We start from the raw sequence: 23,511 nt of genomic DNA, 5'->3' as shown, positions 1-23,511 counted from the left end.
AGACAGAGGCATAGAGACAGACACAGGGAAGAGAAAGCCAGGAGACAGAGGGATGGAGCCATAAGCCAAGGAAGTTGGAAGAGGCAAAAACTAGAACCTGTCCTTGAGCTAATGGAGTCAAGGCTGACACCTAGATTTCAGCCCTCTGGCCTCCAGTGCCATGAGAGTCTGACTTGAGTCCCCACACTTGTGATAAGTTCTTACATCAGAATAGGGAAGCTCTGACAGTACACACTCCTACCCGTGGCTGGGGAAAGAGTTTTGGGGAAGCAGGGTTTCTGAATTCATACTTCTCCTCCTCCTACCACCTGCTAGTAGGAAGCCCTACTGGGAATCCCACCTCCTGCCCTTGTTGGACAAAATGGAATGCCAACTCATAAAGCACGAGAGAGTAGATGGCACCAAAGGGTGTGTGCGCCCTGGGCTGATTCCAGACCAGCTTGGCGGGTTTCAAATCATTCAGCCCTTTCCTCCTGCCTGGTAGGGTCTTCTCTCAGCCAGGGCAACACGTGCACACGGGCTGGGTCTGCAGTCCCTTGCTCACTTGGTCATTTATTTAGAATGTACTGCCTGTGTGTTTTCTCCACTCCATGTGTTGGGCTCCACAGGCTCTGGGGAGACACATAAGGAAAGCATCATTACAATCCTGCATGTTGCGTGCATGCGTGTGGGTGTTCCAGAGTGTGTGGGGGCGGTAGACTGTTCGTGGAAGAGTCGTAACCTAAAGCAGAAGACTCTGGAGTTAAGGGAAGTGATATCTCTTAAAGCTTCCTATACAGTAAGGCTTCCTAAATTCTCCCAGCCACACATGGTGGCTCATGCCTTTAACACCAGCACTTGGGAAGCTGAGGCAGGTGGGTTCAAGTCCAGCCAGGGCTACATAATGATACCCTGTCTAAAAACAAACAAACAAACAAACAAACAAAAACTAGTTCCTTTTTTCTTGCCCTGGAGATTCTAACAGTTCTCTTTCTGTAATCCAGAGCCCAGAGGCCCAAGGTACCAACTGCATTTTGCTAACTCCCATTAAATTCATACCTAATAAAATAAAACCACGTGTATGCTGTTCTATGACCCCTCAACTAATTTTTCCACTATTTTTAGTGTGTCTACCACTATTGTGGTGTTGGCTTGCATGAGAATGTCTACTTAGGCTAACATGAAAGTGCTTGGTTCCAAGTTGGTGAAACTGCTTGGGAAGGATTAGGAGGTGTGTCCTCTTTGGAGGAGGTGTGTCCTCTTTGGAGGAGGTGTGTCCTCTTTGGAGGAGGTGTGTCCCTTTGGAGGAGGTGTGTCCTCTTTGGAGGAGGTGTGTCACTGAGGGAAAGCTTTGAGGTTTTAAAAGCCCAAGCCAATTTCTCCTTCCATGTCTTTCTCTGCCTCTCTCTGTTTCTCTCTGTGTCTGTCTCTCTGTGTCTGTGTCTGTCTCTGTCTCTGTCTCTGTCTCTCTGTCTCTGTCTCTCTCTCTCTCTCTCTCTGCCTGGAACTTAAGGAAGAGATGTGAGCTCTCAGCTACTTTTCCAGAATCATGCCCGCTTGCCTGCCACACTCCCTGCCATGATGACCACAGACTCACCTCTTGAAACTGTAAGCAAGTCCCCCAGTTAAATGATTTCGTCAAGAAGCTCCCAGAGGGAACTGGATTTAAGTGTTTTGGTGAATACATTTATCTACTAGAATTTCTTCTATAAATTGCTTTGGTGATGGTGTCTCTTCACAGCAGTAGAAGCACAGGATGGCCTAAGTTGGATTTTGCTTTTTATTATTGATAGTTATGTATCTGTACTATTCCCCTGCTATATTCTGCCCCAGACATCCTGTGACTATTGAGATGTCCTGAAGTACCAAGAAGAACACCCCAAGGATACATTCACTCAACATTTTTTTTTTTGAGACAGGGTCTCATTATATAGCCCTGGCTGTTCTAAAACTCACTCTGTAGACCAGGCTGGCCTCAGACTCACAGAGATCCATCTGCATCTGCTTCCTGAATGCTGAGAGGAGGAGAGTGTACCTCCATGCCCTCTTCTACATATTCATTGTAAAAAATTATTTTTAATTGTATGTGTGTCTCTGTGTCTCTGTGTGGGTGTGTACCCATGGCTGCAGGTGCCAGAGGAGGCTAGAGGTGTTAGAAGTCCTGAAGCTGGATTTAGAGGAAGATGTGACACCTCCCAGTATGGGTACTGGGAACTGAATCAGGATCCTTTACAAGAGCAAAAAGTGCTGACTCCAGTTCCAGGGGACCCGATAGTTTTCTCAGATCTCAGTCAGCTCCTGAATGAAAGTGGTGCACACACATATACTCAGACATACACATAAGATAAAACTGAACAAATCCTTTAAAAATCACCTATAGGATCTTTATTCTGTGCCCCATCTGACAAGCACATAAGAATTTGCCTTCAAAAAGCTTCCAGAGGGAACTGGATTCAAATGTTTTGGTGAATACACTTGTCTATTAGAAGTTATAAGGCCAATGAGGGAGTAGATGGGGGGGGGGGAGAGGGGAGGTTGGGGAGGGACTTGGAGGAGAGGAGGGAGGGAAAACTATGGTCCGGATGTTTAAAAAAATAATAATAAAAGGACTAACAAGAAGAAAAGCAGCAGAAGAATGCTATGGAAGAGAAAGAGTTGACAGGGAACCAGCCACAAAGAACCTGGTGATTAATCCAAGAAATGAGAACTCCAGCCCAGAGCAGAGATAACGAACTTGAAAAGCTCCAGAGACCAGGCAGGTACCATCCTGAGAAGGTGGACCGACTTACTTACTGACTGCTGCTCTCCGGAGGGCTGTTGTCATGTGGGACCACTAGCCTAGCGAGGCAGATCTGCCAATTTTCTATGAGAAGGTGGGAGCTAGGAGCTGTAGTTCAGGCCTACAACCCCAGTACTTAGGGATCTGAGCTAGGAAGAAGATTACCATGAGTTTGAGGCCACCCTGGTCCATACAGTGAGTGGTACAGTGGGTTCCAGGCCAGCTTGAACTACAAAAAGAGATGCTGTCTTTTATTTTTTTTTTTCAAGACAGGGCTTCTCTGTGTAGCACTGGCTGTCCTAGAACTCACTCTGTAGACCAGGCTAGCCTTGAACTCAGAAATCAGCCTGTCTCTGCCTCCCAAGTGCTGGGATTAAAGGCTTGCGCCACCACCACCCGGCTAAGAGATGCTATTAACAAACAAAAGCAAAATGATAAAATACAAAAAGACAGAAATGTGAGGCAGGCAGAGGTGGCACATACCTTTAATCCAAGCACTCTGATGCCAGAGGCAGGCAGATCTCTGTGAGTTCAAGGCCAGCCTGATCTACAGAGTGAGTTCCAGGACAGCCAGAGCTACACAGAGAAACCCTGTCTCAAACAAAACCAAGACATAACAAAAATGTAGGTTTCAAAAAACAATTTAAATCTATTAAAAAAAAAAAAAAAACCTGTGAGCCAGCCAGGCATGGTGGCTCAGGCTTGTAGCAGCAGAACTCAGGAAGCTGAGGCAGCCTGAGCTATAAGGTGCGACTCTGCCTCAACATCCCTCTGGGGATGTAGCTCAGGGGTAGAGCATTTAGAGCATTTGCCTACTCGGAGCAAGTGTTGGGTTCAGTTCCCCAGCACTGTATAACGAACAAACAGACCACGCCAAACAGATTTTTTTTTCAACCATGTGTGCTCTGCCTGCACTTTCACAGACTAGATGGAGTTAGCAAGGCCACTGGGTGAAAAAGGAAAGAAGATTGTAATATCTGAGCCTTGCTGGTCACAGCGAGTCTGTAATTCCAGCTCTTGAGAACCGGTAGGCAGGAAGACCACAGATTCAAGATCTGCTCAGGAGAGATACACCTCAGAAGTCAAAGACAGATAATCTGTGCAATTTAGAGAGATCCTGTTTCAGAATAAAGGAGAGGGGAGAGGAGAGGAGGAGGAAGAAGAGGGAGAAGAGGGGAGGGGAAGAGGGGAGGAAGGGAGGAAGAGGGAGAGGAGAGAAGGGGAGAAAACAGAGAGGAAGAGGAGGGAGAAGAGAAGGAGGGAAAGGCTGGAAGAAAAGGTATGGCACACTCCTCACCCCAGCTCAGTGGTAGCCCTGGCCAAGAATACACAAGGCCCTGGGTTCAATCCACAGGACAGAACAACGTTAATTTCTCAGTGGCAGTTGAATCTCAGAGGCCAATGAGAGGAAGTGAAGGCAGGTGGGACGCAGTTTCTACAGCCATAATGAAGGTGACTGTGTCAGTGATGGGGAGTAGTGGGTGACACCACAGGAGGTGACGGCGTCGGTGATGGAGTGGCAGGGGGGATACATGGGGCTGATTTGCAGTCTCGTATTCACCTGGGAAAATGTAAGCAGCTGGCCTGGTGACACCAAGAGTTCAAGGGCTCTACAAAGATCCTGTCTCCAAAAGTCAGGAAGGGGTAAAGGGAGGGGAGAGAAAGAAGGAGAAAGAGAAGGAGAAAGACGAGGTGGGGGAAAGGGGGAAAGAAAGACAGAAAGGGGATATAAATAAGGGGATTCCAGCTGGCTAGTGACTCATTAGCTTTTAATTTAGTAGTTGGGAGAACAAGTTCAGGACTAACCTGGGCTACTTGAGACTGATTTTCTCCCCACCCCACCCCCGTCCCTGAGGCAGGGTTTCTCTGTAGCCTTGACTGTCCAGGACTCAATCTGTAGGCCAAATTGACCTCGAACAGAGATCTTCCTGGATTTGGATTAAAGGTGTACCACACCTGGCTTGATGAGACTGGTGAGAGAGAGAGAGAGAGAGAGAGAGAGAGAGAGAGAGAGAGAGAGAGAGAGAGACAGAGAGACAGAGAGAGAGAGACAGAGAGAGAGAGGCGGTGTGGGTGTGGCTCGGCAGTGAAGAGCAGCTCTTCCAGAGGACTGGCGTTAATAAGTTCCCAGCCCCACCTCACCGCCACAACCACCAGTAATTCCATCTCACAGGATGCAGCACCCTCTTCTGGCCTTCATGAGCACTTACATATAAATAAAATAACATTTCTTTAATGTGTGTGTGTGTGCGCGCGCATGTTCTGGGCATGTACTACCATGTCCAGCTGAAATCTAGATTTAACCATCAGCATGTAGAAGAATGTGCTCCTGTGTTCTTTCTGTGCACACAGCATGTAGAAGAATGTGCTCCTGTGTTCTTTCTGTGCACACCGCCCCCCCCCCCTTCCTAAATTGGAAAAGCAGCAGATGGACACTCTCTCAAGCCAAAGGACAGGAAATTTTAGCAAAGATTCCAGTTTTTTAATCAGTCTCATTTTGCCCATGATTATTTCAGAAATTAACTCCTTAAACAACATCTTGGCTCCACGCTCACCCCGATAACGGGCTATGGGGAGGTGTTTGCCTCTTCTTAGCCATGGATTGGAAACAGAGCCAAAGTTTTGCCAAAGTAAGTAACTAGATTCTGTTTCCCAGTTGAGCCAGAGACCCGACTCCTCCAGAAGAGGCTGCCTCATGGAGACAGGAGAAAATCATTTTCATATCTCTTTGGAGGGGGATGGTGGTAGGTCTAGAGCCCAAAGCCCAGAGTTTTGCACATGCCTTCTCCAAGCTATACCCTCAGCTCATAAAGAGTTTTTCTGATACCGGATGGATGTTTCAAACTGCGTTTCTCTGCAGACCCCTCCCAGTATTGGAGGCTGTCGTTCTGGGTGTGGGCACAGGAAGTGACCCGGAGAGGCTGCAGAACACAGTCTCCCCTCTCTGGCACTGCATGGGAGTGTCCCAGGGGATTCAGGGAGGACGGGGTAGTCAGGCAAAGGTTAGGGAGGAAAGCAGCCAGGCAGAGGCCCAGAACGACTCCAGGAAATGTTTAGATTTCTCCACCAGGAGGGAGGGCAAACAAGCTCCCCCACCCCACCCCACCCCCCAAGCCTTCTGGCAGCTCAGAACATTCTGCAGCACAGTGTGAGGGAAAAGACCAAACCAGAAAAGAAAAATCCTCCCCAGGGCTGGACCTAGCAACAAGTCTGTAGCATGGATAGCCTCAGACCCCGGAGCTGCAGCCCAGAAATGTACACTGATGGAAAATTGCTTGTGCCTTGGAGCCTGACCCAGCTGCAGGCTTCACCTCTGTAGGGGACATGTAGCTTGTGATCCAGGCTGAGGAGAAAGGACTTGCTGCCGGCTTTCATTTCCTGGCTGAGTTGCTCTTGTAGGCACAGCGTCTGCATCCCAGGGTGATGAGGTTAGGGGCCCAGCTGCTAGGGGAGCTGTAGTGTTCAGATAGGCAGCTGTGCCTTTGTGCTGGCCACCTAGGATGCTTGTCTTCTCTCCAACTGCTATGGACAACGGGTCGTGTTGTCTCATCGAGGGGGAACCCATCTCCCAGGTGATGCCTCCTCTACTCATCCTGGTCTTCGTTCTTGGTGCCCTGGGCAACGGCATAGCCCTGTGTGGCTTCTGCTTTCACATGAAGACCTGGAAGTCGAGCACGATTTACCTTTTCAACTTGGCTGTGGCTGATTTTCTCCTCATGATCTGTTTACCCCTTCGAACAGACTACTACCTCAGACGTAGGCACTGGATTTTTGGGGATATTCCCTGTCGCCTGGTCCTCTTCATGCTGGCCATGAATAGGGCCGGGAGCATTGTTTTCCTCACTGTGGTGGCTGTCGACAGGTATTTCAAAGTGGTCCACCCCCACCATATGGTGAATGCCATCTCCAACCGAACTGCAGCTGCCATCGCTTTTGTCCTCTGGACTTTGGTCATCTTGGGGACTGTGTATCTTCTGATGGAGAGTCACATGTGTGCACAGGGGATGGTGTCGTCTTGTGAGAGCTTCATCATGGAGTCGGCCAACGGGTGGCACGATATCATGTTCCAGCTGGAGTTCTTTCTGCCCCTGACTATCATCTTGTTCTGCTCGTTCAAAGTTGTTTGGAGCCTGAGACAGAGGCAGCAGCTGACCAGACAGGCTCGGATGAGGAGGGCCACCCGGTTCATCATGGTGGTGGCTTCTGTGTTTATCACCTGTTACCTGCCCAGTGTGTTGGCCAGGCTCTACTTCCTCTGGACGGTGCCCTCCAGTGCCTGTGACCCCTCTGTCCACATAGCCCTCCATGTCACCCTGAGTTTCACCTACCTGAACAGCATGCTGGATCCCCTTATATACTATTTCTCAAGCCCCTCGTTCCCCAAATTCTACACCAAGATCAAAATCTGCAGCTTGAAACCCAAGCGCCCAGGACGCTCAAAGACTCGGAGGTCGGAAGAGATGCCAATTTCAAATCTCTGTCGTAAGAACTCCATCGATGTGGCAAATAGTTCCCAGAGGCCATCTGATGGGCAGTGGGATCTCCAAGTGTGTTGAATGCCATTAAGACAAACGGCCCAACAACCAAGCAGAGAAGTGGGCAACTGTGAGTTAAATCTGAAGAGTGGGGGACTTGAAAATGCCCCCACTCTTTCTCAGTTGTATCTTTCTCACTCGGGTAAAAATGAAATCCACGCCACTCGGCCTTTTCCAGAAGGTTCCAAATGAGTTGATTGTGTTTAAATAGTCTGATTGCAATGGTGAGGAGGCAGCGTGTGAGTGTGAAGGAAAGCCGTGGGTGTCAGGCTAGGAACTTCCCAGAGCCTGTGTCGCTTTGCATGGCTGAGAAAATCGGTATGACCCTTGCTGGGTCTTATTCTAGCTGGGAGAGAGTTAACGATCTCAATAACTTGTCGGTATTTCCTGGACTGAAAAAAATAGAAACTGCACTGAGTCAATAGACTTATTTCCAGCTGAGTGAGACCCTTTACTGCAGGACACCCGGTCCTAGCTGGTTTTTTATCTTCCCTGGGGAGCTGCCACACACTTCAATGTTTGAACATCCAGGTGGCCCAGGAGGGCAGCAAAAAGAACGTATTCTAATCTTCCAAGGGCCATGATTTGTTCTGATTTTAAGTGGTTTGTTTCTTTGTTTTTCTTTTGTTTGCATTTCAAAGAAGATGCTGAGAGACTCGTCTACACGCCATCAGCTATCGTTTCTTCAGTAGAAACTGAGAGCCTGGGTATCATGGCCAGGGGTCCTTCCTGGTATTTGGGACTGGTTAGTTCAAGTGTGGTTGTTTCTCATTGCTTGATGCATGAGTATGAGTTGAAATCCTTCCTTCATTCTCAAGTCCTTGCTGAATCCATAGTGTGTTGTCCCGCCCCGGCCAGCATCCTCGTCTGTTTTGTCTTTGGTGCTGGGCATTGAACTTGGGACCTTACCTTACTGAGCCCCACTCCCAATCCACTTGCATCCCTTTTAGCTGTAGCATTGTTGGCCAACTCTTGGGAGAAAGTGAAGCGCTAGGAGTGGCAGCAACAGCTCAGCTCTACCCCCTTTCATCAGTGTCTAGACTTCTAGTCAACCATCAGGGGTCTCCTCCTATTGTGGGTTTTCCTCGTGCACGTATGTTCCCCAAATACTACTTGGAGTTCTCACAGCTGGGTGGTTCTGTGAAAGTCCAGGCTGCTCCTGTCCTGGAGAAGGGGAAATAGATTCCGTGTTAGCCTAAGTTCCACTTTCAAGCCGCAAAAGTGGTGACAGTCATTCACTTTCTCCAATTCCCAGGGTACTCTCCCCAGGAAGGGACCTTGACAACTTTTATGTCTTTAGCCTGAGACACTCCTCAAGGTTGTCCCCATGGTTTCCTTTGCCAGAGGTGTTGTCCAGCCTAGTATCAAAAATCAGTCTGAATGCAGGGCTGGTGAGACGGCTCAGTGGGTAAATAGGTCTGCCACCAAGCCACCAACCTGAGTGTCCCTGAGACCCACCTGGTAGAAGAAGAAAACCAAATCCCAGCAGTGGTTCTGTGGCCGCCATGTATGTTCATGCACACGCACGCACACACTAAATGCATTAACTCAATAACTATTTTATTGGCTACACAGTCGAGTGCATCTCAGTTTTAATATTAGTTTAAATACTTATTAGACAGGTGCTCGTAGGGAAATTTTTATTTAACCATGCTCAGTTTCAAATTCTCCATTTGTTCAACAGGGATAATACTGATGTCAAAGGGTTTGGGGGTCAATTCAATGACTGTACACTCATAAGCATACGAAATTTGTTGTTCCCAGGTGCCTAGAAGAAGACCACGTGCAGATAGTAGATGATAAATAAACAGTTGCTGAATGACTATAATCACTCCAAACATGAGTCTCTGGTTACATGTGCTCAATAATGTCTTGCTACGTTACATGTGGTTTGTTGTTTTTTTAAGCTCAGGGGTAATTTTATTAAAGTTTAAAAGAAAAATCCCAGGGCAGGCAAGCTGTAAATCTCAGCGGACGGGGGAGGGAGACAGAGAAGAGTGTCAACAGCCAGAGTGGATGAGCAGTCATGCGGTTGGGGGGAGGGTTTCTGGGAAAGGGTGGGAGAGCCCAGGGTGCCAGAGATGGGATGTTTAGACGCTGGCCAGGAAGAGACAGAGGAAGAGAAAGGGTATGTATGCCTTTGTGAGCCAGGACTCAGGATCTCATGGTACCTCTCTAGTGACTGACACATTAGTGTGTGGTGCATATGGAGAAGCAGACACACAGCTTAGATGGTGGCGGCACACACCTTCAATAGAGGGCAGCATGGTCTACACAGTGAGTTCAAGGACAGCCAGAACTACATAGAGAAAACAAAACAAGCAAACAAAAAGCCAAACAAACAAAAAAAAGAAGCAGAAGCAGACACAAAAGAGTCAAAAACCCCTAAACACTTACTCCACTGTCACCACCTCAGTTCTCAACTTCTGCTTCCAAGGAAGGAGTCAAGCCAAGAATTCTCACCAGCACCAAGGGTCACATACTGTCTTCCTCCTCCTCCTCCTCCTCTTCTTCTTCTTCCTCCTCTTCCTCCTCCTCTTCCTCCTCCTCTTCCTCCTCCTCCTCTTCCTCCTCCTCCTCCTCCTACTCCTACTCCTCCTCCTACTCTTATTATTATTCTTCTTCTTCTTCTTCTTATTCTTCTTCTTATTATTATTCAGTTATTATTATTACTTTGTTTTCTTAAAACAGGGCTTCTCTGCATAGCCTTGGAACTCACTCTGTAGACCAGGCTGGCCTTGAATCTCAGAGATTCCACCTGCCTCTGACTCCCAAGTGCTGGGATTAAAAGTGTGTACCACCACATCTGGCTAATTTGCTGGTCTTGAACTTGAGATCTGCCTGTCTCTGCAATATGCTAGAAATCTGTGGTGGCACACACTGGGGAGGCCAGGGTTGGGGAGGCAAAGACAGGAGAGGTTCAGTGGCTGGCCAGCATAGCTGAATGGGTGAGCCCTAGGTCTCAGTGAAAGACTCCATGTCAGAAACAAAACAACAACAAAAAGAAGCAAGCATGGTAGTGGCTGGCACAATGGCTCAGTGGATAAAGGCACTTGCCACCATGGCTGATAACCTGAGTTTGACCCACCCAGGAACTTATGCGAAGGAAAAAGAGAGGTGAATTCTGCAAGTGTGTGTCTGCTCTACCTGTGTGTGCACACGTGCATGTGCACAAACACACACACCGTAAACAAAACAGTGTCTTAGATTGCTCCTGCGGAATGGCAGTGGAGGTTGGCCTATAGTCTCCACATACACTTGAATGCACATAGATATCCTACATGCAAAACTACATAGAGACCAGTAAAAACACCTGGTTTCAATTCTACCCTTGGGCATAATTTTTCATGCCTTTGTTACCTGACCTTAGTAAAAATGAATTTTGAAAAAAGTCTGTCCATTACGTGGGACTCTAGCTCAGAAAACATTTTATGATGTTGTCCTCCAAAAAATTAAAAAAAATTAAATAAAAAATCCTGGCGCCGGGTTCCTTCCCACCTTTGACCATTTATGTTCCCAGATAAAAGACACACACACAGCCTTTATATTTGAATATATCTTAAGCAGCACAATAGCTGGGCAGCTGCCTACCTTCCACACTGTCAAGAATCTACTTTCCCATTGATAACTTCAAATTGTTACTTAGTATTTCCTATGTTCCATCTTGGCTGCTCTTAACCCAACATGGAGGGAGGGTAGGCAGCTGCCCAGCAATTACTCTGTTTGCATCTTTATTTACCAATCAGAATTAACTGAGGGCGGGGTACCAAAGGCTGACTCCAAGTCTTGGAGGCCAGCACTTAGCATTTACAAGCATAGCCTTGCCTCTAGACTCGCTTCCCCCTGGAAGCTGGCAGAGTGCCAAGTCTGTCTTACCAAAAGGCTTTCTTTAGAGCTGGTGAGGAAGAGGAGGGGTGTAACTTTGTTTTTTGAGTGTTGATCGTTAGATAGGAAAACCGTAGGTTTAGAGGAAATGATTTGCCTTCTCTGGGGAAAGTTGATAGCCTATAAGGATAATACAGAGCAAACGACCAGTGTCTTTAATTGATAATGAAAACGGAAAGTACATGAGTCCTGGAATCCTGGAATATCCTCAGAATAGATATTCTTAACCTATTTTTATTTTGAGGCAGGTGTCACTATGTAGCCCTGGCTGGCCTGGAACTCTTTATATAGACCAGGCTGGCCTCAAACTCACAGAGATCCACCTGCTTTTGCCTCTTGGCTGCTGGAATTGATGGTGTGTGCTGGGGCTGAGAGATGGTTGGTTCAGTGGTTAAAAACACTTGCTGCTTTTTGCAAAGGATCTATGTTCAGTTTCCAGCACCCAGATGCTGGTTCACAATAGCTTATAACTCTAGTTCTGGGAGATCCAATAGCCTCCCTCAGCCTCCACAGGCAAAACACGAGTGCAGTGCACTTAAATGAAGGCAAAACTTAATACATATAACAAATAAACAAATAAATAAAACAAAAAACAAAAAAAATGGAAAAATCTTCACCAAAACATTAATACGTATAACAAACAAATAAAAAAGTAAAAAAGTACATAAAAAAAAAAAAAGTACACGGGGCTGGAAGGGATTAGATCCCTGGCACGTGAGGAGTTAAACTTGTTGTTAAAGTTTTTGTAGGGGAGGCAGGCTGCAAGGTCTGACCCTGTCCGCCTCTGGGCTTTCAGCTCCAAATCCAGTTCCAGGATGATGCAAGTCCATAGCCACAGAGCCTGCTCCACAGCCCTTAAAAAAAAGCATTGAGCTGGGTAGTGGTGGCGCACACCTTTAATACCAGCACTTGGGAAGCAGAGGCAGGCAGATTTCTGAGTTCGAGGCCAGCCTGGTCTACAGAGTGAGTTCCAGGACAGCCAGGGATACACAGAGAAACCCTGTTTCGAAAAACAAACAAACAAACAAACAAACAAGCATTGAAAATTTCAAGATGAGAGCAAGTGTAGTGGCATGTACTTACGACCCTAGTACCTGAGAGCAGGGTGGTGTCATTGTGTCATTTAAAACAGTGTCTCACTTTGTAACTCAGGCTGGTTTAAAACCACCATGCCAGGCTCCCAACCTGAGGGTGCTATCTGTCGCTCCAGAGGACCCGGATTCAATTCCCAGCACCCATTTGGCACCGTCCAACTGTCAGAAACTCAAGTTCCAGGATCTGACACCCTCACACAGGCAGGCATACATGCAGGCAAAACACCAATGAACATTTAAAAAGCAAACAAACACAACAACAACAAAAACCCAAATAAACAAAAATCCCCAAGGCCAGCATATAGCCTAGTTGATAGAATGCTCGTTTAATATACAAAAAAACTCTGACTTAAATCCCCAGTTTGCCATGAACTGGAAGTGGAGGTGCATGCCTGAAACCCCAGCACTCATGGGGCAGGAAGATCAGTTCAGTTATTCTCAGCTGGACTATGTGAGATCCTGTATCAAAAAAAAAAAAAAAAGAAAAAGAAAAAGAAAGAAAGAAAAGAAAAGGAAAAAAGAAAGAAAATAGAAAAATTCTTTCTCACTTTCCCTCCTCATTGTATTTACTATTCATATATATATATACACATATATGTATATATGCACATATATGTATATATGTGCATATGTACATATGTGTATATACATATATGTGTGTATATATGCATGTACATGGATATATACTATACATATGTTTGTACAATTAATATTTATCTCTCCACTTCTATCACTGCATCTCCTTTATTACAGCCCCGGGTCTGTCCTGTCTCCTTAAGCCACATGTACCTTCAATGACATTTTCAGTCTGTGGTGAGTGATCTTTCAAAATGTCTTCCAAGAATCTGTGCTTCTGGCCATTGGACTCGCCGAGTGTCTCCTGTCTCGGTGGAACATGACCCCTCGCTGTGATGTGTGTGGTGTCCTGGGATTCCCAAGGCAAACATTAAGAAGGTCAGCCTGGGCCAGGCGGTGGTGGCGCACGCCTTTAATCCCAGCACTTGGGAGGCAGAGGCAGGCAGATTTCTGAGTTCGAGGCCAGCCTGGTCTACAGAGTGAGTTCCAGGACAGCCAGGGCTACACAGAGAAACCCTGTCTCGAAAAACCAAAAAAAAAAAAAAAAGAAGGTCAGCCTGTGGCTATCTGGAAACCTAGAGAAACCCACATGCAGCCCAGCCTACCCCGTGTGCAGAACACATGGCAGGTCCACGTGAAGAAGCCACATGGAGAAGCATACAACTATACCAAGAGGGTGAGGAACCCATGTGTCTCTGTGTCATCCCTGACCATCTGCCAGGACTCATCCTCATCGCCAGTCATCTAGGAGGACACACATTGTGTGTGTGTGTGTGTGTGTGTGTGTGTGTTCTCAGAGAGGTTTAACGGAGGAGGAAAGGCCCACCCTAAGTGTGGGCAGCTCCATTGTATAGGCTGGAGTCTCACACTGATAAAAAGGAGAAAGTCACCTCAAAGTCATCAGGAAGGTTGAGAACTGCTCGCTGCTCTAGGCCCTGTTTTTCCAGTCTTGAGGCAAGGATTACAACAACTCTCTCACAGGACATGTGTGAAGATAAAATGAGATCACATGTGCAAGTCTCTGAGTAAAATGCTGGGTGCACAGCAAGCAGTTGACAGAGGATGGCTGGTGTTCTTATTGTACCTTTGTAGTGCTAGAGACCAAACTCAGGGTGTCGGGCATGCTAGGCTACAACCCTGACCCTATTATGCTTATATTCGGAATTATTTATTTTGTTTTGTTTGTTTGTGTTTTTGAGACAAGTTCTCCACATGTAGCTGTGGCTGACCCAGAACTTGATGTGTAGCCCAGACTGGCCTCAAATTCAAAGAGATGACTCCTCTTGTCTCCCCAGTGCTAGGATTAAAAGCATCTGCTACCACTCCTTGGCTTTATTTACTCATGTTTAATCAGTTAATTTTGGTTTTGTTTTTTGTTTTATGTGTACATATGTCTGTATGAGAGTCTCAGATGACCTGGAGCTAGAGTTAGAGATTGTGGTGAGCCACTATGTGGATGCTGGGAACTGAGTCCTCTGGGAGAGCAGTCAGTGCTCTTAACTCCGGCCCCCTTGTTTGTTTTGTTGAGTCGGGGTCTACATTATCCCTCCTGGCTAGCCTGGAATTCATCATGTAGACCAGGCTGGCCATGAACTTGCAATGATCCTCCTGCCTCTGCTTGCTTCCTGAGTTCCGGGCTCACAGGCATATACCACCATGACCTATAAAAGTTTTAAAACTGTTCACTGGGAGCAGTGGCAAACATCTGGAGTCCCAGTTACCCAGAGGTCTGAGGAAGCAGAATCCTTTGATCCAGGAACTTAAGGTTAGCCTGGGCAACATATTGAGATCCTCCTCATCTGAAAAATTAATTAATAGTAACTTCTGTGAGAACCATGACACACCTTCAAGCTGTCTTGCCCAGCTTAGGGGCTCTGGATGGTTGAGAGTCATATCTGTGAGTATAATTTCCTTTCCACTAAGCTGCAGAATCACAGTAAGTGATTCGTTGTAACAAGTTTCTGTACAGCTCACGCACCAGTAAGAGAAAAAAAAAAGGAAAGGAAAGAAAAGAAAAGAAAGACCAGCACAAGACAGGGCATGCCTTCCAGAGGTGGGAAGACTGGAAATTCCATAGCAGGTCCTGGCACCCAGAGGCCTCAATTTACATTCCCTCTGAGTAGCTCCAAACTTCCTGTTTAGAAGCTTTGAATGGGAGCATTGTAGGGAGGCTGTCCTGAGCAGGGAGGGAGGGGTGTCACCTAGGTTCCCAGCTTCCACAAAAGGAAGCTGAGGGGACAAGTGAGGAGCATCACAGCCCACTAAGGATGGATCTAGAATTAGCTGTTCTACTTTGCCATATTTAACTATTCATTATTACTCTAATTTTATCTGTGATAGGCTGGGTGGTGGTGGCACACACCTTTAATCCCAGAACAGAGGCAAGTGGATCTCTGAGTTGGAGGCCTGGTCTACAGGAGTTTCAGGGCTACACAGAGAAACCCAGTCTCAAAAAAAAAGAAAAGAAAAAAAAAAAAAAAAAAAAAAAAAAGAATTATCCATGACTGTCTGGTTTCATTTCTGTTTGCTGTGAGAAAATACCCTGACAAAATTCAGCATGGGGGGGAAAAGGGGTTATTTCGGTTTGCCATTCTAGTCTGCTATTGTGGGGAAGTCAAGGTCGGAAGTTGAGGCAGCTAGTTACATTGTATCCACACTTAGAGCAGAGAGAGATGAACATCTGCAACCTTGCTCACTTGCTTGTGTTAAAGCTCAGCTCAGTTTCTCCATTCTTATATAGTTCAGGATCCCCTTGCCTAGGGAATGGTGCCACCCATGGTGGGCTAGGTCTTCTCACATCAAGTAACTTAATTAGGACAATCCCCTACAGATACACCCACAGGCAAACCCAATGTAGACAATTTCTCATTGAAACTCTTCCCAGTTGTTCCTAGATTCTGTTAAATTGGCAATTAAAACTAACCTTTATAATGGCTGCTTTTTTCCCTTCTTGTTCTTAGTTCCTTTGCCTTTGCTTGTCTTGAGACAGCGTCTTCAAGTAGCTCAGCCCAACCTTGAACTCCACCTAGAGGTGAGAAGGGCCTTGAATTCCTGATCTTTCTGCCTCTGTCTCTTAAGACCTAGGATTACAGGCTCCTAGGTTTAATGTTTATATATTTTAAGAGGGGCTGGATCTGAGTTCAGATCCACAGCACCCAAATATGAAGTTGGGCATGGTAGTGCATGCCTCTCATCCCAATGCCAGTTGGTGGGGTCAAGACAAGTGACTCTTGAGATTTGCTGGCCAGACAATGAATTCTGAGTTTAGTAAGAGATCTGGGCTCAAAAGAAGAAAGTAGGCAGCAGCTCAAGAAGCCACTCAAAGCCTCCAGTTACCATGTGCACACACATAGGCAAGTGTGCTTGCACATGCAGTATGCTTGCACATGCAGGAACGCACACATGTACACATACACACACACACACACACACACACACACACATATTTTTAAAATTCTAAAACTTAAGGAGATTCCCTTTCAGATTCTAGATGCCACCAGTTTCTCTCTAGTTCACCAAACCCCATAGGATTACTTCACCGGTGTTGTGTGGGTTACTTTCATATCGTTGTGACCAAATACAAGACAGAAACAACTTAGAGAAAAGCGATCTGTTTTGGTGTGGCACAGTCCATTGTGACATAGAGCAGTTCAGTCTATGGTGGCTGCCTCCAGAGGGAGAGGAGCACAGGCCTCAACCCCAAGTGGATATCACCTCCCAGGCCCTGTGCTAGTGATCTGTCTCTACCAGCTACCAAAGTTCTCCAGGCTCACAAAACAGTGTCAGGTTCTGAGGACCCAGTGCTCAAAACCTGGGAGCCTACAGGGGGGCCTTTTACATCAAACCAAAATGCATGCCCTCAATAAGTTCACATTTTTTCAGGAAGGAAGCATTACCGGCATCCACAGGCAGCAAGGCAAGCAAGTGTCCATGCCAGCTAACACTCTAGAAGAGGCAGCAATCTGGGTTCATGTTATAAGCCTGTAATTCCAGCAATCAATGCAGGCAAGACAATCATGAGTTTGAGGCCAGCCTGGGGATACATAGGGAGATGCTGTCTCAAGAGCCTGCTTAAGACGCTGAAGATTTGTGTCTCAGTTAAGAACACTTGCTCTTGCCAAGATCTTGATTTCAATTTCTAGCACCCAGATCAAGTGACTCTTATCCATCTGCAACTCCTGCTTCAGGGAACCTGACACCTTCTGCTGGTCTCTGAGAGCACCTGTATTCACATGCATATATATACACACAAAGACACACAGACACACAGACTCTCTCTCAATTAAAAAATATCCAGGTTTCAAAAAAGTCTTTTTAAAAAAATACAATACTGTGCGGCTGGAGAGATGGCTCAGCAGTTAAGGATACTGGCTGCTCTTCCAAAGGTCCTGAGTTCAATTCCCAGCAACCACATGGTGGCTCACAACCATCTGTAATGGGATCTGATGCCCTCTTCTGGTGTGTCAGAAGACATCTACAGTGTACTCATATACATAATAAATAAATAAATCTTTTTAAAGAAATACAATATTGTTTGGCAAGATGGCGTACTGAGTAAAGGTGCCCGCTGCCAAGCCTGACAGTCTGAGTTCAGTACTCAGACAGAACCAATTATCTTAGGCTGACTCTGACCTCTACACATGTGCTGTGGCATTTATCCCCTCCCTTCCCAAATAAAAGAATGTAATTAAAATATTCCAGTAAATAAAAAAAAAATAAAGAGCAATAAACCTCAGTGATGAGGGGCAGAGGATTGGAGGTCTGTAAAAATCAACCCAAGTTCCGCTGGGTTACCTTAGGAGCTTCAGCAACCTCTCTGAGCATCACTTGCCTCACTTGGAAATCATAATCAACAAGACTTTTGGAACCATGAGTACAGAGGATAAAACAAGATGTTATATTGAAAGCATGAAGGGCTGGAAGGAGGGCTCAGCTATTAAGATCACCGGCTGCTCTTGCAGAAGATCCAGGTTCTGTTCCCAGCACCCACATGGTGGCTCACAACCACCTGTAACTCTACTTCCAGGGATTAACGTCCTCTTCTGGTCTCTTTGGATACTGCAGCATGTGATGCACAAAACATTCTAATACAGGCGAACTGTCATACATATTTAAAAAAAAATGCATCAGCTGGGTGGGGTCACGCATACCTTTAGTCCATGCACTTGAATAGCAGAGGCAGGTAAGTCTCCAAGTTCGAGGTCAGCCTGGTCTACAGGGTGAGTTCCACGACTTACCAGAACTACAAGGAGAAATCCCACCTCAAGAACCAATAAACAAACAAGCGGTAAACAAATAAATCTTTAAGACATGAAGTCTGGCACACTGGAAACTGTATTTCGGACATCATCAGTCTCAAAGTTGTCATCCTCATTGTCACATTCTCCATGAAGTATCTCTGATCCTATAGGATCCAAGATTAGGTCACCCTGAGTCTAGTCTACAAAGGTCTTCCAAATGCCATTAGAGCATTTGGGTATGCAGCTGAAGGGATGTTTCCTTTTTTTTTTTTTTTTTTTTTTTTTTTTTTTTTTTTTTTTTTTGGTTTTTTGAGACAGAGTTTCTCTGTGTAGCCCTGACTGTCCTGGAACTCGATCTGTAGAGCAGGCAAATTCAGAGACCCACCTGCTTCCCGCCTGCCAAGTGCTGGGATTAAAGGTATGCACCACCACCATCCCGTAAATTTCCAATTTCTAATTTCTGACTCAAAGTAGGACAATAAAATTTATAAACCTTATGCACATGTGTGTGTGTGTGTGTGTGTGTGTGCACGCACGCACGCGCGCATACGCTCCTGTGTGTATGCCAAAATACTCAACGGTAGATACTCTGTAGGATGACACTTAATCACACTTTTAAAAAACAGAAGGAAAAGAAATGTCTTTCTGTAAAGCAGAGCTCAACACGCTCTCAGGGCTTGAAATTCTATGAGTATCACATACCCAGGTGCTGTACAATCCCAGTACTCAGAAAGCAGAAGCAGGAAGATGGAGAAGCCAGCTTGGGAGATGTAGCAAGATTCTGTCTGAGAGGAAGAAAGAAAAGAAAAAGAACATGGTGCAGAAGACCTTCGTTTGACTCCCTACTCCCACACTGGGTGTCCCACAACTGTCTATAACTCTAGCTCCAGGGCATCCAACAGCCTCCAGGGCTGCTGTTACGTGTACATAGTCACACAGGCACACATGCATACATATAAGTAAAAATAAAAGCAAATCCTAGAAAGAAAAAAAGGAAGAGGGGGGAGACACACACACACACACACACACACAGAGAGAGAGAGAGAGACAGACAGACAGGAAACTGTGGACACTTTACCAATGCATAGTACAATTTCACACGAACTCTTCTTGCTTCTGGAAAGCCTTGCTGTTCGTTTAGCACAGTGCATGATGGCTGCCATTGTTAATTTATTAATTATGTCAGCCAAGCAAACGGCAGTGAAGGAATTCTCCGAGGCCAATTAACTAGCCAGTGTGCATGCGTGCAGCCCTCAGAAGGAATGCCCTCAGATTTGACTCATTCACCATTGACAGTTGGCTTGCCTAAACTGATCCTTTACATTTAGAAAATTTGTGGGTTCCCGTCTGCCCAGGGGACTTTTTTTTTTTTTATTACTTGTTTATGCAAACAGCAAGTTGCATAAGAGCCTTGCTAGCTCTTTTTTTTTTTTTTTTAAATGATTTCGTAGTTTCCTGGTAACCATTCAGTCATCTCTTTCAACACCCTGACATGACATAAAGCTGAGGGCTGAACCGCACATTCACCACACTGACACACACTTGCCTTGAAGCCTTTGCTAGGTGAGGCGCTCTGGGGCGGACTGGCCAGAATCCACTCATGAGCAAGCAGAACCATTTTCTGGTGATAAACGGCAAGAACTGCTGTGTGTTCCGAGATGAGAACATTGCCAAGATCTTGCCACCGGTGTTGGGGCTGGAATTTGTGTTTGGACTCCTGGGCAATGGCCTTGCCTTGTGGATTTTCTGTTTCCATCTCAAATCCTGGAAATCCAGCCGGATTTTCTTGTTCAACTTGGCTGTGGCTGACTTTCTCCTGATCATCTGCCTGCCATTCCTGATGGATAACTATGTCCAAAACTGGAACTGGAGGTTTGGACCCATCCCCTGCCGTGTGATGCTCTTCATGTTGGCCATGAACCGACAGGGTAGCATCATCTTCCTTACGGTGGTGGCTGTGGACCGGTACTTCCGGGTGGTCCATCCGCACCACTTCCTGAACAAGATCTCCAACCGGACGGCGGCCATCATCTCTTGCTTCTTGTGGGTTATCACCATCGGCCTGACGGTCCACCTCCTCTATACAAACATGATGACCAAAAATGGCGAGGCAAATCTGTGTAGCAGTTTCAGTATCTGTTACACTTTCAGGTGGCACGACGCAATGTTCCTCTTGGAATTCTTCTTGCCCCTGGGCATCATCCTGTTCTGCTCAGGCAGGATCATCTGGAGCCTACGGCAGAGACAGATGGACAGACATGTCAAGATCAAGAGGGCCATCAACTTCATCATGGTGGTGGCTATTGTGTTTGTCATCTGCTTCCTGCCCAGTGTGGCCGTTCGGATCCGAATCTTCTGGCTCCTCTACAGACACAACGTGCGGAGCTGTGAGATCTACTCCTCTGTGGACCTGGCTTTCTTCATCACTCTAAGCTTCACCTACATGAACAGCATGCTGGACCCACTGGTCTACTATTTTTCCAGCCCATCTTTCCCCAACTTCTTCTCCACCTGTATCAACCGCTGCCTTCGAAAGAAAACATTGGGCGAGCCAGATAATAACCGAAGCACTAGCGTGGAGCTCACAGAAGACCCCAGCACAATCAGAAGTATTCCAGGGGCACTAATGACTGACCCCGGTGAGCCAGGAAGCCCCTCTTATCTGGCTTCGACATCCCGTTAAGTCACTATGCCAAGAAGGGAGATTGCCACTCAGGCCTATGCTCTATGGAGAGGCAATTTGGCGGTTGCACAGGGTAACATCCTCAGACTTGGCATACGCTTTCTTGGAACTTCTAGATTCGGAGAATCAGATTTAGAGAAACAGCGTGGTGCAGTGAGTGGTTGGGTTTCAAGGTGCAGCTGTCGAAATCTCAGAGGAACAGAAAGCCAAGTTTCCAGACAGTGGAAACTTCTCAGCCTCCCAAGCTTACAGGGCTGAAGAAGACAGAGTCCTGCAGAGTTTGCGCCCCAGACGCACCCAGACACACCATCCGTACCTATGGCTTGTTAGCTTCCTTCCTCAGTTCTGCTCAAAACCACGGATGGTCCTTCACCGCTAGGGACCTACCTAGCCTATCTGTGGGCCCCAGTGGGGACAAGGAGCCACTGATAAGCCAGTTGGCCACTTGTGCTCTGTGGGACCAGTTTACCTTCCAGCCAGACCTTAGCAGAGATGGAAGAGAGGAGGAGATGTGATTGTTTTCCTTCCAATGGTGGTAAGAGATGGGGGTAGACCCAGGAGGGTCTGAACTCACAGTGCCAGAGAGAATCAGTCAGTAAGAAATTCAGCTGAGCAGTTAAAAGGCTTTGGGGGAAACAGCGCTTCCCTCCCCTGTCTGCTTTTCTTATTAAAGGGGATTCAACTGTGTCCATGGTTAAGGGGGTGGGGGGCTCATTACTTGGGTTTCTGTACTTAACACCTACCATTTCAATAAATTTCGACAGGAGACACAGGCTGCTGCGGCATTTGTCTGGGTTAGGGTTCACAGAAACAGTCTTCTTACTTAAGACCTGGGTTATGAACTGTATCCTAGCAGGAAAATCTGGTGTGCAGCAAAAATACAGAAGGGTGCAGAGCGCTGTCATGAGACAGCCAAGGGGACGGGCAGCAGTGGGGAATACACAAGGTAGTTACGTTTGGAAAGGCTGTACTGAAGAGCTAGCCATGGAGCTTTTCCATTTACAGTTTGGTGAGCGTTGCTATTAATAGTTGTGTATTAAAAAAGAATCAGACCAGAGTGGGCTTTTCCCCCCACACCTCTAGGAGAGGGAAGGAAGAAAAGCTTCCTATGGAATGGTTTCAGTTCCCAGTTCAGAGCCAGAAAGGAGATGTACCGAGTTGCGTCTTGCCAGTTGAGAAACAAGAAGTTTCTGTTGTACTTTCATTTCCAGTTTCTGTCCCTCCTAGATCCTTTGGCAAGATGAGGCTTATCTTGTTTCCTCCCGAGCTGGATGCAGATTAAGAATTCAGATACTCGGATTTCTCAGCCCTCAGTGGATGGGCAAGAAACCAGGGCCAAATGGACTGTCTCTAGTTCAAGTGTTTGCAATTTTCTGTCTCTGTTACCTCCAGCTCTTATAAGTGGGAATTTAAAAGCAGGGTTTGACTTCTTATGGAAGGCAGCAGACAGAAGCTCGGAGCCGAGCAGGGATTTCCCCAGCTCAGATGAGTCACAGGGAACCAGGCGGTGAAACTCCTGGTCCTTGCTCCATTGAAGTCAACAATTTACATTCATTTGTTTGGGTTTTGTGTGTTGAACAGCAGCCGTGTGCCAGACACAGTTCTTGGTGGTGGCAATTCAGCCAAGAGTGAAGCAGATAGATGGTCTTCTTCACACTGAACTCAAACTCAAGACAGGGAGGCAGGCAGGAGCAAAGGAAAGACATGAATGAAAAGCGGTTGGTGTCATGCAACGCAGTCAGGCATGACTCTGGGAACAGAGAGAATGGTTACGGTGGGGATAGCTAGGAGGGCCTCCAGGAGGAAGTGACATTGAGTTGAGCCAGGATTAACTAGACAGAGCAGCCATGAAAAACTCTGGGCTGGGGTGGAGGAGTGGGGGAGGGGAGTGAGCGCAAAGGTCCTGAGGTGACCATGAATTTGTTGGGTATGAGTTAGTCTCCTAAGGCTGCCTTAACAAAGAATCACAAACGGAATGACTTAAAAATAGAAACTTACTGTTAATTTTTTGGAGGACAGCTATCCAAAAATCAAGGTGTTGGCTGGGTTTGACTCCTAACACCAGTTCTGCCAGATCTCCCTCTAACACCTGTGATTGACAGGGATCCTTCTGCTACTTGGCTTGTAGAACCGATCCTTCACTTCCTGCCTGCTGAGATTGCAGGCATGTATGTACGTACGTACCACCATGCCTGGTTTATGTAGTACAGGGAGCAAAACCAGGGCTTCCTATATTCTAGACAAACACTCCACCCATGGATGCCAAATATGCAAATATTGTTTAATTAATACAAGGGATTTGTGCATCCTTGGATTGTGGCACGGTGGGTACCCTGGAACCCAGTGTGTAAATGTATGTGTGTGTAGGCTCACATTGGGAAGGACAGTTATAATAGTTTTTTTTTTTTTTTAATTTTAAAATTTTATTTTTTATTTATTTTTTAAAGATAAATTTTTAAAAGATTTATTGTATTTATATGAGTACACTGCAGCTGTCTTCAGACACACCAGAAGAGGGCATCGGACCCCATTACAGATGGTCTCGAGCCACCATGTGGTTGCTGAGAGTTGAACTCAGGACCTCTGGAAGAGCAGTCAGTGCTCTTAACCGCGGAGCCATCTCTCCAGCCCCCTAATTTTAAGTTTTTAATGTATTGTTGTTCTGTGACTGGTGTGTATAACACCACTGTTTACATATGGAGGTCAGAGGACAACTTTGTGGGGCCAGCTCTCCCCTTCC

At 46.4% G+C, this 23,511-nt stretch overlaps 2 protein-coding genes across 2 annotated transcripts; both read left to right on the top strand.

Moving 5' to 3' along the window:
* The first annotated feature begins 5,860 nt into the window (after positions 1–5,860).
* Hcar1 (hydroxycarboxylic acid receptor 1) lies at positions 5,861–9,131 on the top strand. The gene has a single exon (XM_076922858.1). It carries the CDS (start codon positions 6,259–6,261, stop codon positions 7,312–7,314), a length of 1,056 nt encoding a protein of 351 aa, XP_076778973.1. The 5' UTR covers positions 5,861–6,258; the 3' UTR covers positions 7,315–9,131.
* A 10,428-nt stretch (positions 9,132–19,559) lies between these two features.
* On the top strand, positions 19,560–21,544 carry LOC143437781 (hydroxycarboxylic acid receptor 2-like). The gene is given in 2 exon segments (XM_076922857.1): positions 19,560–20,768; positions 20,771–21,544. Coding segments are annotated over 2 exon segments (1,158 nt in total). The 5' UTR covers positions 19,560–19,688; the 3' UTR covers positions 20,849–21,544.
* Positions 21,545–23,511: the final 1,967 nt, after the last annotated feature.

This window comes from Arvicanthis niloticus, chromosome 24, assembly GCF_011762505.2.
Source record: "Arvicanthis niloticus isolate mArvNil1 chromosome 24, mArvNil1.pat.X, whole genome shotgun sequence".
NCBI lineage: Eukaryota > Metazoa > Chordata > Mammalia > Rodentia > Muridae > Arvicanthis > Arvicanthis niloticus.
The sequence above is the reverse complement of the archived record's forward strand: the minus strand, read 5'-3'. Positions and strand labels throughout refer to the sequence as shown.

Coding starts and splice junctions, on each gene's coding strand:
- Hcar1 (XM_076922858.1), top strand. CDS start 6,259: ATGCTTGTCTTCTCTCCAACTGCTATGGACAACGGGTCGTGTTGTCTC.